Source organism: Pelobates fuscus, chromosome 3, assembly GCF_036172605.1.
Source record: "Pelobates fuscus isolate aPelFus1 chromosome 3, aPelFus1.pri, whole genome shotgun sequence".
Lineage (NCBI taxonomy): Eukaryota > Metazoa > Chordata > Amphibia > Anura > Pelobatidae > Pelobates > Pelobates fuscus.
Genome location: NC_086319.1, coordinates 185,231,044 through 185,247,399, shown reverse-complemented (window position 1 = coordinate 185,247,399; position 16,356 = coordinate 185,231,044). Strand labels below are relative to the sequence as shown.

The following is a 16,356-nucleotide window of genomic DNA, read 5'->3' as shown; positions in this document are numbered from 1 at the left end:
ATTCCCTCGTATGTATGACACCTATATGTCTGTTTTTGTTACCGAAAAAAAAAAGGACTGACTATATGAATTATATATGAAATAGAGTATATTATATATATTTTTACTAACACTAATATTAGACCTTGTGCAATTTATTTGTGCTGAAAATATTTAGTAGAAAAACTTTATATGACAATCAAAAAGTATGTTTCCTATAAAGAAAATGTAGACTTTCTAGCAAAAGAAATTATAAAATTGGCACACACCCAGAAAAGCCTCATGAGGTTTTCCACATAATGTATGAAATAAAAATGAAAGGTTGTTGAGATATGTATCATATCTTCCTATGAGGTTGATGGGTTTTCAAACTGTGCTGCTATTTCTGATTCTATGCTTAGCAACAGTATATTGCATAAAATGTTTTAGATATAATGTGAGAGGTACTAATTAGACACATTTGTAAAAAATGATTGTGTATATGAAAAGTATGTGAAAGAAAAGTTTGTCTGATTTCCCTAATTATTAGCTTACCAATAAAAAAAAATAATTTTGCCAATACAATTTAGCAAATGTGATGAATAGTGAAATAAAGCATATATAGTAGACATCCTTTGCGCAAAAAAATTGTATGTTTGTTAACGAACACATTGCTGAATATTTCAAAGTTTTAAAGTGTGGTCAATGTGGTCAAATTGTTCACATTTTTGAATATATGTCCAGAGTTACAATTCACTTAGTAAATTACTACAAGTGATAAATTTAAAAAATAACTGATTATTTGTTAATGTTTCCCATTGAATCTACCAGACATTGTAATTATATTGTGTGTCATACTTCACAATTTGTATATAAGTATAATTCAATCATTGAAGGGATTGACAGTAATTTTAAAGTTTATTCACGTACTATATTACCACATCCTTTATAGTTCTATTTAAAAACAATAAACTATCCTAAAATCTTGTAAGATCAATGGGAATGTTCATATTAGGCTATTGGATTTATTAGGAAAAGTGTAAATTCCAGGAACGTTTCTGAATTGCTGGAATCAAAATCACATTTATGCCAAGATAACCAAGAATAATACTGACTTTTTCCAATTTGGGCCAAAATTTTAAATTAACTTTGAATTCACTTTATTTTCATGAATATTCACACTTTACAAAATAACTTGTGTATTCTTTTTTTTTGTGATATTAAAATAGTGATTTTTGCACAATGCCTATCCATTTATAATAGTTTTAGAGATAGTATAATTAATAGTAAGAATACATTTCATCTGAAGAAATGTATATTGTACCATGTTTGGTCTAGTGTGGAAAGTCCTGTGCAATTACATATTTGTGTTATATCTAAACTATTTCTAAGCTATCTGCAGTGGTTGTTCTCTTTAATAAACATCAGAATGTTAACTGAACCTACCACACACCTGCTACAGTTCACAATGAATTTGGTAAAATGCACGTCTTAGAATGAAGACAAAGTTTGTATGAATTAGCTAAGAAATGTGCTCACTACAGAATTAACATTAAAGGACCACTCTAGGCACCCAGACCACTTCAGCTTAATGAAGTGGTCTGGGTGCCAGGTCCCTCTAGGATTAATCCTTTTTTTTTATAAACATAGCAGTTTCAGAGAAACTACTATGTTTATAATAGGGGTTAATCCAGCCTCCAAATCCTCTAGTGGCTGTCTCATTGACAGCCGCTAGAGGCGCTTGCGTGATTCTCACTGTGAAAATCAGCTCTTGCCGCGCATGCGCATTCAGCCGAAAGGGAGGATCGGAGGCGGAGAGGAGGAGGAGAGCTCCCCGCCCAGCGCTGGAGAAATGTAAGTGTTTAACCCCTTCCTCTCCCCAGAGCCCGGCGTGGGGGCACCCTCAGGGCACTATAGTGCCAGGAAAACGAGTATGTTTTCCTGGCACTATAGTGGTCCTTTAATTTTACCACCATCTAGTTATTGACATTTTGCTGTCAATTAACTTTCCAAATAGCTTAAAATATTAATGCTAACCTAATGATGTGTGAGCTTGATGTGCAGTTAATAGGCATCATAGTAAAGGTTCACTAACATTTAATATATATATATATAGTGATTACTGATGATAGCAGCAGAAGGTGAGTTAGGGAATATGTGCCTAAATTCACAATATCTTTTTTGATAAGAAATGTTAATAGTGCCAAGGATGTCCAACATTGGCTTTCCAACTATTGGTGGACTATATTTCCCAGATTTCTCTGCCAGTGAAAGGTCAGGTTTGGACACCCTTAGATGATTTTTAAAAATCCTATATTTGATTTTCTTGCAACTCTACAGAATGAAAGATACACCATAGGGAACACCAAATTGTAAAATTTTAGCAAAAATAGCTGATTTTGAAATACATCCAAGTCAAGCATAATCACAGTTTGGTTATTTTTTGCCATATGTAACAATTTGGTTTTCAATCCACTGCAGTACACAGTTTAGTGGATAAACCTTTTTGTTTTCAGTGTATCCTAATGTGAGTGCAGGTGGGTCTAGGGATTGGAAGGTTAAAAACATATAGAGCTGGGAGGATGTTCATTAACAGAAAGTAAAAAAATAAATAAAAACATATATATACATATATACATATATATATATATATATATATATATATATATATATGTATATGTATATGTATATGTATATAAATATGTATTTGTATATATATATATGTATATGTGTATGTATATATATATATATATGTGTGTATATATATATATATATATGTGTGTGTGTGTATATATATATATATATTAGTGATATAAATAGACATCAGATTTTTTAATCAAAACAATACTATTAATCAAGGATGTGCTGTGCATTATGTTAAAATCTGCTTTGCTTCCATCTCATTGATAAAAAAAAAAAACACTCCCACGTGTCTAAATTAGGCATAATTGATATATTAAAATATGGCAGTAACAAACAATCACTTCTCTGTCATTCCTGCTGATGTTGAGTACAACCCTCACAATATGCTTCATCAGGCATAAAACTGCATAAGCATCATGGAAGTTGCAGAACAGAGCAGCTGGAAAAACAGGGGTTGTAAATTACAAGTAATTGGCCTAACCCAGTGGTTTTCACACCAGTTTGAAAAAGTGCCAATGGTCCTTCTTTTATTGATATACTTCTTTAACAGAATCTCTAAAACCTGAACCATTAGTTATATCATTGAGAACCACTGGCCTAGTCAACACACGGAGAGGGGAACAGAAAACTATGCTCAGACATTACCTTGCAAATCAAGGCACTTACAGATATGAATATTTGGTTGTAAAAATAAAATAAACCCCTTTTTTTCCAGCTGAAGAGGCAAGCAGTGCAGAGATCTCTAGCAGCAAATGGGTTCACAATGCCCTGGCTGGCACCCATGTAAACAAAAAAAAACACTAAACGCTGTGCAAAAATCGCAGATGTTCATAGGATGGGGTGAGGAAATTAACTTAATACCAGCTCCTCCATGCCATTAAATGTAAATTTCTAAAGTGCTTACAATGATTATTATTTTGTGTGTGTTTGTTTGTGGGCAACAAAACAAGAGATACCCTTGCAATGCCAGGTTCTAAGAGACAGGACCATACCATTCGAATTAAAAAAAGAGGGAGATTTTGAGGTTGAGTTTTCATCACCTCCCAAAGACAACTGTTGTTCCCTCTGTGGCTTGTAACAGTCCTCACAGAACATACTCTTGTTGTGACAGGCTTTCCATTAGACACAAGTAATGGCACGGATGCAAAAATGTATCTGTAGCAGTTAATACCACTTAAATGATGTTAGCTAGTGTGATTGTGGTAGAATGGCATCTCTGTGAACACTGTTATGATATTCCTTGGGAAATACTGAGCCACACATAGTAACTATGTCCTCATTCAGGAACACCTGCCAGGATCATCATGAGGGCATTGTCCTTGATAAGAAGGTACGAGATTCATTGATACAATCATACTGAACCAGTCCTGCCATGGATTTTCATAGGGTCATAGTATCATACTGAGTAGATAGCAGTAAGAGGTAAAAATCTGTAGCTCCAGCTGCCGCAGACTGCTACTCCCAGCAAGCTCAGGAAGCTGTGTCAGCTTGCTGGGAGTTGCACTCTGCGGCTGTTGTAACTCTAACGTTTTCTTGCCATGGGCAAATGGTACATTTGCACATTAGACATATAGCTACAACATGTACAGAATCAAGACCATTAGTTGTAAATTATGTTGTCTGTTTGTAGCATTCCCTCCTACACACAAAAAAAAAATAAAAAAATAAAGTAATCTCAGGCATATCAATTTTCTATGTTTTCTCCCAGCACATGAAACCCCATTGTATACAATGTCACCTGCCTAAAATCTCTACCCTTTTAAGTATCACTTTATGAGTGATGAGGTCATCCTCATAGTCAAACAGACCTATTTTGATCAGAAGTCCTTGTGTGTGCATGTGTGTATGTTCATCAGTATTTCATACTTCAGTTAACTTTTTTTGCTCTGGATAATGTTGGTTTTCTGTGTACTGGTGGTGGTATTTTGCTTCGTCAGGGTCTTCTGAGTCCATGTAATTTGATTTATTAAACGATTGTTTGCTATCACTCTTTTTTAGCTCCCCAAAAGAGCTAGGTTGCTGGCCACAGGTGACATGGGTGTACTGTGTTTGCTCCTCGTGATCTGTCTCCCTGTGGTAGAAATAGTTAAAATTAGAAACGATAACTGGGACTGGGAGAGCAATGGTCAACACACCTGCTATGGCACACAGGGAACCAACGATTTTGCCACCTATGGTGAGGGGGTACATGTCCCCATAGCCAACAGTGGTCATGGACACCACAGCCCACCAGAATGCATCAGGGATGCTGGTGAACAATGACTCGGGGTCATCAGTTTCTGCAAAATAGACAGCACTGGAAAACAAGATGACACCGATGAAAAGGAAAAATATGAGAAGTCCCAGCTCCCTCATACTGGCCTGTAGAGTTTTCCCCAAGATCTGTAGTCCTTTGGAGTGCCTGGACAGCTTGAAGATCCTAAACACACGAACCAACCTAATGACCCTCAAGATAGCCAAGGACATGGCCTGTTGCCCATTGTTTCCTTGTTGCTCAGCCAGCTCTGTCCCCAGAGTGATGAAGTAAGGGATGATGGCTACAATGTCTATGACATTCATCATGTTCTTGAAAAAAGCTGGCTTGCTAGGGCAGGCTAAGAACCTCACCAGGAGCTCAAAGGAGAACCAGATGATGCACAGGGTCTCGGTGAGAAAGAAAGGGTCGGTGAATGGACTTTCCTTGAAGGTCTTGGTTCCATTGATCATAATGTGCTCTCCAGACAACCTGACCTCTTCTCTGAACTCGGGCAGGGTCTCCATGCAGAAAATGACGATGGAGATGAGGATGATGAGAACAGAGACAATGGCAATGCCCCTGGCAGGTCCAGAGCTCTCAGGGTATTCAAAGAGTAACCAGACCTGTCTCTGGAAGTCATTGTCAGGCAAGGGTCTCTCTTCTTCCTTGATGAAACCTTCATCATCTCGAAATATCTCTATCACTTCTTCTCCCAGCTCATAAAACTTAATTTCCTCCAGGAAAATATCCACAGGGACGTTAACAGGTCTCCTGAGCCTACCTCCTGACTGGTAGTAATAGAGGATAGCGTCAAAACAAGGACGATTGCGATCAAAGAAGTACTCATTCCTCAAGGGGTCAAAGAAGCGCATCCTTTTCCTGGGGTCCCCCAGCAAGGTTTGGGGGAACTGAGACAAGGTCCTCAGCTGGGTTTCGAATCTAAGTCCTGAGATGTTGATGACCACCCTTTCACAGCAGTCCTGGGTCACTCTTTCTGGGTCATATCCTTCCTGACCCAGGGCACTCAGGGACACCAGCGTCTCATCCACGTTCTCTCCGGACACCACAGTCATCTCTTCAGCTTGTAGATGACCTCAGGGTCTTCTTCTGATGGTGCCACACTGTATCTCTCCACTCCAGCTTCTGGAAGGCTGGGAAAACCTTCAGCAGCCGCACCCCAACAATGAGAAGATGCCACGGTGCCTGGTCCTATTCCTCTAGGCTATGGCTGGGCACAGTCTCTGATTGTCTCTATTGCTCCCGAGCTGCTGAAGCAACATCTGCTCCATTCCTGAAGACCACATTGATTGATGCCTCTTATCACCTCTGTTTAATTCTATTTTCCGACAGGCATATTTGTGCTTGCAATCACTCAGCTGCAGCCATTCATTTCCCATCAGCGTTCTTCTTCTCTCTGCTCCTAATGTCAGTGTTCCACAATCTGTTGATTGTAAAAAGTCTCTCTTTTTTCTCTCTTTTCTTTCACCTTAACTGTTTCCCTCCCCTGTCTGTGTGACTGTGTATGTGCTGCTCCACTGCACTGGCTGCCACCAACTGCTCCAACCAGCTCCTGTCTCTCGCCCTCCCCAGGAGCTCTGTGACGTCCAGACGCCCAATAAGAGAGGGTGGGAGTGTGGGTGTCACACTGGAAGCAGCCACCTCTCATTCCGAGCACTGCTACTCCTCTCATCCTCAGCAGCAGCACTCACACCACTGGAGCAATGCTTGGTGCTATAGACACAAAGAGGATGACTGCGAGAGTTGGCAGATCTGCCTGCCAGACTGAGAGTGATAAGGGGCAATTAGTACGCTGGGTCTATACCATATAGAAATGCAAGTGTTTGCACTGCCAGCTGGAGTGAACTATGACTATAATGACTATCAGCAAACGAAAAGTTCGGCTGAGAACTACAGGAGTTATAATCCACAGCAACAATAATGCAAAGCGTTCCATTCCTGGCCAAACGAGATATGACTATCAGATGTGACTGTCCCTGGCTGGGATTAATTGGAGTCATACACATCAGCAACATTGGAGCAAAGGTAGAATGTGCTTACTAAAAAAACATATACTATAGATTGCCAACTACTGCCTATGAGACTGAGAAGCATGTTGATGCTGTGGAACCTCTTAAACAGGTACAGCTAATCAATCAGTGTCTGTTTAATAGCACTCCCCTCAAATGATCACTGTATCCAAGAGCAGAATGGAGATTGACAGTTGTGTCCCCGAAGACATTCAGCATGCATTTGTTACCCCATTAAAATTTCACATATATAGATGTCTATCTCTGTCAAGGGTATTCAACATTAATAGTGGTAATAGAATTGTTTAGAAATAGAGTGGGCATTTCACAGGAAGGAACTATTGAGAAACATTTAAAGACAACATGATGTATTACTGGTGGTGTATTCTGTCAGGTACAGTATTTGTTCCTTGTCAGAGAAACAGCTGTGATGCCTATTGGAAGGATAACACCAAGGTCATAGTGTGAATCTGAATGCTCAGTGCAAACATTTTTCCTGCTCCTAACAATGTCATGCTTGATTTCATTGCTAATTAAATGTTTTACACTTGACTCAGTTTGCTATCTAAGATCGGTGAACAGAAAGATAGAAAAAGCTCATACACTGGTTGAATACCCAATTATAACTAATGCTACTTCTGCTTACTCCCTAAATGTAATGTTTACAGGGAGTCTGCCACCTTAACAGTGATTGCAGTGCATCAAGGGGATACAATATTTCCATGCTGGTTGGCCTGGCTAAGTTTATGACCTCATCATTTTATGCAAATGAGTCAACAGAATCCAGAATAATTAAAGAGAAATGTCATCATGATTAATAATAAAGAAAAATAATGTTACAACTTGCCCTTTAATTGAAATAGAATTTTATCAATAATGATATAAAAAAAAATATACACTTTAGAAACACCAACATGTAAATGTATCTCTTTTGTAACAAATGAATGGGATCTGATGATTTTCCTGTGATGTGATGTCTGATTCAATTAGGTAATGGCTGAGATCTCTCAGCCAATTCCCGGTGTCACTGCACACACATTTAAATAATTTAACAAATTAGGAAGTATAAACAATATGTTTTTTATGATCTTGCACGCTTTTTCATATCAGTAGTTTACAGCACACCTTGCCAGCACTCAATTTAAATTAATATTTTTGTTGATCCAGCATAGAGATTTTAAAATGCTATGGGTGTTACTTACTTTAAAAGAAGTAAGCAACATTCCATTAAGTTCCATAGTGATTGTTCAACTTTACATTTTCTAATATTTCTTCAGAGTCGCTATATATATTACACAAGATCCAGCGCACTCCCTTATCCACTAAATAGCAACTTCAATGCTGACAGATTTTATTAGTTTTTTTCTTTATTTTTTTTTTAAACATCTAATCTAGGCAAAAATAATGGGGGTTTAGTTACATTATATGATCATATATTGCATAAGCCTGCCACAACGTCAATGTACCCCATCTTTGACAGGTCCTACTCTAACAGCCTAATGTCTGCTCTTATGAGATTAACCCACTTACTCGAGGGGAGAGGGCGAGTGGATATACATATATATATATATATATATATATATACAAAACCTAGAATTTTAATTTTATTATTAGTTTATAATTTTTCCAGAATATCTCTAAGGTTGATAAAGAAAAAAATAGATTTTCTTGCTAGTTTACTAAGGATTAATAGTTGAAAAAAAAAAATCAATAATACGTCACATAATTTAAAAGTGGAATTATTTGCATACTTTAGAGAAAGAAAATATGTTATTTTTCTCACGGCTCTCAGACTAGACTACGACAGCCATCCCTGCTCTTCGTAACAGATGCTTGATACAAATGGCACCAAAGCAATAACATACTGTTTCCACTCTAATTTTAGTCCAGATCTTTGGAAAGTAACCCACATATTTTATTTCCTGTCAAGATATTTCTCCTTCTGTTTTGATATTTAGTGCTGTTTATTGTAGCAGAAAAATATTTCAAAGGGATATTCCAAGCTGGAGTTGACACATTCTTTTTCAAACCGTTCTATAGATAATGTATAACAATGATGCTAGGATACAGAAAATATAACAAAAAATAGTAATGATAATTAAAGATACCTACTAATAAATGTATTGCAAATTCCTATACTCCACAGTTTTGGAATGAGCTCTCACCAAGCCAGAGAGTTACTCAGGTCTCCTGTAACAGGGCATGGGAACACCATTCCCTTACTATATTTGTCATTTTGCAGTCGGGAATAATATTCTCACACTTCCTACTATACTCAGTCTTTTTACTGGATAGAGACATAAGTGGATAGAGGTGGGGGGAAGAGGAACAAGGGGAAAGGATGAATGTACTGAGAGACACAAATGGATCAGATAGAGAGATGTGTAGGAGAATGGGGTAAATAGACAAGGGAGAGGGATAAAAAAATTGGATCAGATAGAGACATGTGGAAGAATGAGGTAAATAGACCAGGGAGAGGGATAAAAATGAATCAGATAGAGAGATGTGTTGGAGAATGGGGTAAATAGACAAGGGAATTGGATAAAAATGAATCAGATAGAGAGATATGTTGGAGAATGGGGTAAATAGACAAGGGAATGGGATAAAAATGGATCAGATAGAGATATGTGGGAGAATGAGGCAAAAAGACCTGGGAGAGAGACACAAATGGATCAGATACAGAGACATGTGGGAGAATGGGGTAAATAGACCAGGGAGATAGATACAAATGGATTAGATAAAGACGTGGAAGAATAGACTAGGGAGAGAGACACAAATGGATCAGATAGAGAGATGTGTAGGAGAATGGAGTAAATAGACCAGGGATAGAGACACAAATAGAGGACTAGAGAAGGGTGGCCGAAGTAACCTCTTACTGGAAAAAACCCACAAGCTGTTAAAAGATAGGAGAAAAATAGTATGAGATTGATGGACACAGTCACATAATGGAAGGTATGTGATATAGAGACACAACCCCAATAAACCTAGGCCTGGGTCAAACCATTTTAGGGGGTTTGACATAAAGCGAGAGTCCCCCAGGCACCCACAGCCCAGACCTTTCTCTGCTGAATTGTTAAAGGGACACTATAAGCATCTAGACCACTTCAGCTCATTGATTGGCATTGGGAAGGTTTTTTTTAACCCTTTTCATGCCAGGGAGGGGGACTAGAGGGAACTATGGTGTTAGGAATACAACTTTGTATTCCTTGCACTATAGAATCCCTTTAATGCGCAACTTACACTTCCTCATTAGTAATGTAAATTTTATACATACAGTGGAACCTCAGAACTTGAACGTTCCCGTTCTCGAACAATTCAGAAGTCAAACTTACATTTCACATAAAAAATGTCTCGGTACGCGAACAATCCTCGGTACCCGAACACATCACGTGACATTCACAGAGGGATACAAGTGTGAGATGAGGAAATATGGGCAGATGGACTATGTAAAGGGATAGGGGGGAATACAGGGAGAGGAAAACCAGAGAGCAGAGGGACACAAGTAAAGGGTGAAGGGATACGGACAGAAATATTATGCAAGGAGAAAGAGGAAAATATAAGGAGAATGATACCAGAGGACAAAGGGACACGAGTGAAGGGAAGAGGGTCTACGGACATAAGGATACAAGCAGAGGAAAGAGGGGCATTAGATATTTTGAACCTGATACAGCCATTTTATATGCTTTTGTATGCCAGAAGAACAGTTATCTATCCTCATCCATGTAATTTTGGGGGTCTGGAACGAATTAAACAAATTTACATTAATTCCTATGGGAAATGTTGATTTGGTTCTCCAACAAATCATAACTCGAACAGCCTTCTGGAACAGATTAAGTTCGAGTTCCAAGGTACCACTGTATTTGGATGACACTTTCTTGCCGAGAGCATTAGCTTACAGGCTAGCATAATAATAATTAGCTGACTATATAGACCAAATGATTTTCATCTGATTTCAGATTTTCAGCCCTTACAGTACTACATTACATTGCATTGGTGCACCAATCATAATAATTCAATTTGCTTGTTCTATTGACAGAAGAATTATGTGAAACCAGAATGAATTAAAAAAAAAAAAAACAACTAAAAATGCACCGGCTAACTTCTCTTTTCTATAGCTATTTATCTATATGTGCTGCCATAGTGACAAGCATTAGGGTTGCAAGCATTGGAAATCTTCTGGCAAAATTGGGACAGTCGGAAGTCAATATAGAAATGATAACAACAAGAGTCGAGATCACATTGTACTGTAAAAGCATTAGTGAGCTGACTCATTTCCTACAAATTGCTTTAAGCAGTGCCTTTCTATTCTGTGCAAATACAAAGATTTCAGTATCAACTGAGTTTGGACACAAGAACAACAACTGTGGGGGGAAGAGCCTGACAACCAAGATGGCCGGACGTGTTTTCTAAGAGCTCCAGCACCGGTGGGCTAATAAACACTAATCCTGGCTAAACTACTAACGCTACTGAATCACGGTGATCAGAGAGCGACAAAGGAACAACCGGAGAACAGGATGATACCGGAGAACGAGACGATATTGCCTGAACCGGCCATGCGGCCTAAGCCAGTGCGGAGCCTGATGCCTGGGGGAGGCGGCCGGTCTCCCGGCGGAGGGCACACTCACACACTCGATACAGCTCTGCTACCCCCCCCCCCCCTCTGGACCGGCGGGGGTCATCCCGGTCCTCGTTGGGGACGATCACCCCTATAACACAGCCCGCAACTCACCAGACTCAGAGTACCGCCGGGACCACTGCCGTGAGAGCTCCTGGTCGACTCAGAGAGAGTACAGAGAAACCTGCAGAATGCCACGCAGAGCAAGCTGACTATACAGCAAGGCTGGAAGCAATATTTACAGCTTTTTGGCAGAAGCTTGAAAGGCGCATGTAGCAGCACGCCGATGCCACACACGGATTTCGTCCATCAAAGCGACCACGAGGAGAACACAAAATGGCTACCGCATACTCACCTCAGCGCTCACAGGGCCAACTCTGGTGCAGGCTAGCAAGTAAGCAGCAACAGCCTGTTCGGAACCAGCCGGGTGACCACTCGCGGCACAAGCCGACCCCAGCTACAAAGCAAAAGACCGCAGTGACGACACCCACCCGAGCACTATCATGGCGGCGAGGCGGGAGACGCGCCAAGCCGAGTGGCGCACATACCCACCCGGGTGGATTCCCAAAGGGTGAAAGCCTGCCTCGGGGTTACCCCCCAACATCAGCAATGGTACCAGTGGGAGCAAGTTCATCATGGGGACGCAACTTCCATAATGCCCTCCACAAGCACCGATACCCACAATACACAAGGTACCTCAGCTGAAACAGAGGCATAAATACACCACCTGCTCACCGCACCGCCGGCTCCACAGCCCTGAGGGACAGAGATACACAGCCACCCGACACTCATCCAGCCAAAGATGGATCCTTGCTACAGGTAGGACAAGGGACGCCACAGCCGAACAGTACCTGCATGTACAAGGCCCTACACCGGCAGCAGATTCATTAGACGGCGAAGGGGATCACAGCTGCACCTCCCGCATACCAGAGGCTCCTGCCGAAAGCCGGAGTTGGGTGAACCCCCGAGACTGAGGTCCCAGTGACTGTAAGCACCAACCATTGTGGACTCACGATGCGACCTACCAATGATACTACCTTCCTCTTTGCCCTTTAGCCTAGGGTGTATTACCCTCTAATCTTGCATAGTTATTCCTGTACCTAATCAGTGTAGCAGGTCTTTTATATATTTCCTATATATCTCTCATTAGGTGCCATATACCAACCAGCTACCACCATACTGCAAAACATGCTAATATGCTATACTAACCTAGTATTGTCAATCATCAATCATTTTAGTTACGTACTTAGCCTGTATACCCTCATACAACTACAAAAATGTTTTCTTAACGTTAGAAATATGTTTCAACTGACATGCCATTATACCGTTGCCCCTGTAGTTTTGAAGTATCAACACCCTTGATACCTACACTTTCTTCTCGCCTGCAGCCTATACAAACTACAGGACCAAACATGATGCTAATTACTGTTATCTTTATTTTGTTTTTGTTTTTTTTACTTTTTATGAATCTTGCTGTTGAGACCAGTATAGCGAGGGAACAGAATTATTCATAGTCCTTTGCATTGTTCTTGCAGATACACTAGCCTATACACTAAATCTCTCTCACAGGAGTTTCCCGCTCTGCTAACTTAACTCAATTCGTGCATAAGAATAGCCTATCAATTGCATAGTAATACACCCGGCAATCACCGCGGGTATGGTGGATTACACCGCTGAGCCCGTTTCCCACTGTGTGGCTTCCCTATACCTGCATTAGCTAGCAGTGTTCAGCCTATATTTCATTGTAGACTAAATGTTTATCATCTAGCTAATTAGACAGTGAATCTTACAATACAAATCTACTGTACCAGCGTACACGGAGTATGAATGTTAAGCCTGATTTAATAATATATTTTCTAAGCATGTAAATTAATACTCACACGCTTACTTTTCGATTGGTTACCTTTTTATTTAAAAATATATGCAAACCCAACATGCCACAATACTGGTATGTTATGACCATGAAAATCGAGCCTGCTGATGCCGTTGTGGCGATACAGGCACTGTTTTACTCACCTGCATATCAAAAAAAAAGAATAAAAAAAAAGAACAACAACTGTAAAAATGATACCAGATACTAAGGTTGATAAATAGTTCTATGCTGGTCAAAGGCAATAGCTTAAAAGGAATCACATACACAGGATTAATTATCTTAAGAGCATTGAATACTCAACCTTATAGTCACTTTTGTGACCTTTGCCCCTTGACATGACCAACAATAACTCAAACTTCATGACATGGAGCAATTTATTCTGCTACTGAGTGTTAGTGCAAGAAGCAAATGTATATTATTGAGTTCAGTCAACATTTCATGGAGGAACTGTTTGTGATCTCCTAAGATGCTTGAGAGAACACGTCTGTGTGGATATAACGATCACAATCTAAATTAAAATAAAAAGGTTAGAAGTGTCTTCAAGACTCTGCCTTTCATCCATTGCTAGATGGGTTATAATTACATGAGGACATGTGGAAACTACAGACAGCTAAATGTACCTATACTAGCTAATTACTTTGGCAATTCTATTATTACTGTTATTGTTATCATTATAATGTAGCAGGCAATTCTGGAATAAATCTAGTATGCCAGCCACTATTGACTGATGCTTAATTTATTTTTTTATTAAAGCTCCATACCACTTTCCTGGAAAAATTAGCAGTTATATTCTAGTGAATCAATATTTCTAAGCCCAAGAGGTACAGTGTTGGCTTTCCAACTGGCTGGCAGAAACAACAGCTGAAGGGCCAAAGCTGGATTCTCTTTGCCAATATTGGTCATCTTTGTTCCATTGCACTGGATTTGACAATACCCAAAATATGTTTGCATTGCGTTAGATTGTGTTATGGAATCAATTACCATCCTAATATTATAGAGGAGAAGGTTGAACGGACTGGTTCCCTAGGTGGGCGGGCTGCATGCATGTGTTAATCAATTTACTCCCACCCCCCTGTTTTCTGCCATATTTTCTCCCCTTTCTCTAACTTCTTCTTCTCATTAGACATGCTGATGGGGCACAACCCTTTTATGCAATCTCTCAGGTGCTAAACCTGGATGAGGGACATCTCGTATGTCCCGTGGGAGTTGTGTGTTTCATTTTGACATGCCCGCCATAATCTCCACCTGCCTCCATCTCTGATGATACAAACAAATTATACCTGTCAGCTCTGTTTGCTGGTAGAATGGAGCTGTTTGCAGACAAAATGGAGCTGTTTGCAGACAGAATGGAGCTCTATTCGCAGACAGAATGGAGCTCTGTTCATTTTGTCTAGTGCTAGGAGGCGATGCGTCCCACTACCAGTGCCCCTCCCAAGATTAGGTTCTGGATCTGCCCCTGTCCAGAAGTGAGGTTCCACTGTATATATATATATATATGTATATCAAGTAGGGTGGCTCAATATTGAGGTAACAGCCGTGCAGCAAATTGGCAACAAATAAATAAATCTCAAATAGCACTCATAATAATAATCTTAAATGCAGGATACCTCAGCAACAGGAGAAACCTTGTTTTATTCAACAAGAAATTATACCATTAGTTTATATAGTTAAATAATTTTGTTTATTATAATTCTTGAAAGTGGACCATGTTTAAAGTGGTAAGTATAATATAATTTTATACCCTAGGAAAACAGTACCATGTATATTAAACATATGTCTATGCTGTTCATAAATACATGCAAAATTGAATCTGTTGTATTTATTAGAGACAGAACGTTTCGAAACTCCTTGCAGGGAGCTTTTCATTCCCCGTTTGGATACAATTTATTGTGAAATATCCTTTGTTCCATTATGTCAGCATCAGTATGTACAGAGCAATAAAATGGCAATTACAGATTAGATCATTTTTTTTATGTCTAGCACATGATTGTAACAGATGAAATTAATCTAACAATCAGTCTTTTGGGGGAAATGTATCCAGGCAAAGTAGGTGCTATCCTGAGTGCAATGTGGAAAATTTTGAGAGACACTGTTGGTTTCCATGGTGATTGCTCTTTATTTAGCATTGTCCTCCAAAATCGCACCGGCCTTTGACCTTTGAGTGCTAAATTAGCATTAAAGCAATGGGATGTTCATCCCATAGTGTCACAGAGTTAACACAGCGAGTATTTGGGGTGATTTGAAGAAAAGATGTGAGTTCTTGGTAGCATTTAGGTTTTTTTTTTTTATTTAAAAAAGTGTTATGGAATTATTTTAATGCATTCCAATTCTTAAAAATAAGTTCTTACAGTGCCAGGCAGGAATGGACTTAACCAAATAAAGCAGACTCTGTAGGCCTCTATCCAAATCTGAGCAGGTGAACCTTGATATTTTGACTGCTGCCAGGAACACATTCTGCTCCGCATTCATTCTTTTTGAAACTGTTTTCGAGAGACATTTTTAACCAACACATGCTAACCATTTTTCATGAGAGACTTGTCACGCCATTTATCACAGTTCCTTTTCATAGGATGATTGCCATCCTGTTGTCTAGACAGATTCTCATATATACATAGACATTGGAGAATTTATTTATTGTTTCTTCATTTATTGTGTTTGAAAATTCGTGTTGAATTTAAGAAAATTAGTCTGATATAAATTAATTACTGCATGGGATAGATATTCACAGAACAGTAATGTTAAGTGCTAGCAAACTTAGCCACTTATGCTAATTTCCTATTTACTACTTTGGCAAGCTCTGCCATACAGCTATTGTGGTTTTAAACCCAGTGATTCAGCCAGTTGCTCCATGGCTAATTCACTAATTCAGCCTTGTACAAAAATTTTCTAAACAATGTGTTTTAGAATATTTTTTTGGCTTTGTTAATTTTGCCTTAATTTAGCCAGTTTCCTGCTCATTTTATTGAATAAAATCAATTACTTTGTGAAGTAGCAAATCTAATTC

At 39.3% G+C, this 16,356-nt stretch overlaps 1 protein-coding gene and 1 long non-coding RNA gene across 2 annotated transcripts in view; one reads left to right on the top strand and one right to left on the bottom strand.

The window, feature by feature from the left end:
* The window catches only part of LOC134602677 (uncharacterized), a 143,513-nt gene that overhangs the window by 108,490 nt on the left and 18,667 nt on the right, over positions 1-16,356 (top strand). The gene's annotated exons all lie outside the window — the stretch shown is intronic.
* Positions 3,214-6,376, bottom strand: LOC134602676 (shaker-related potassium channel tsha2-like). Its single transcript, XM_063447805.1, has one exon. It carries the CDS (start codon positions 5,908-5,910, stop codon positions 4,462-4,464), a length of 1,449 nt encoding a protein of 482 aa, XP_063303875.1. The 5' UTR covers positions 5,911-6,376; the 3' UTR covers positions 3,214-4,461.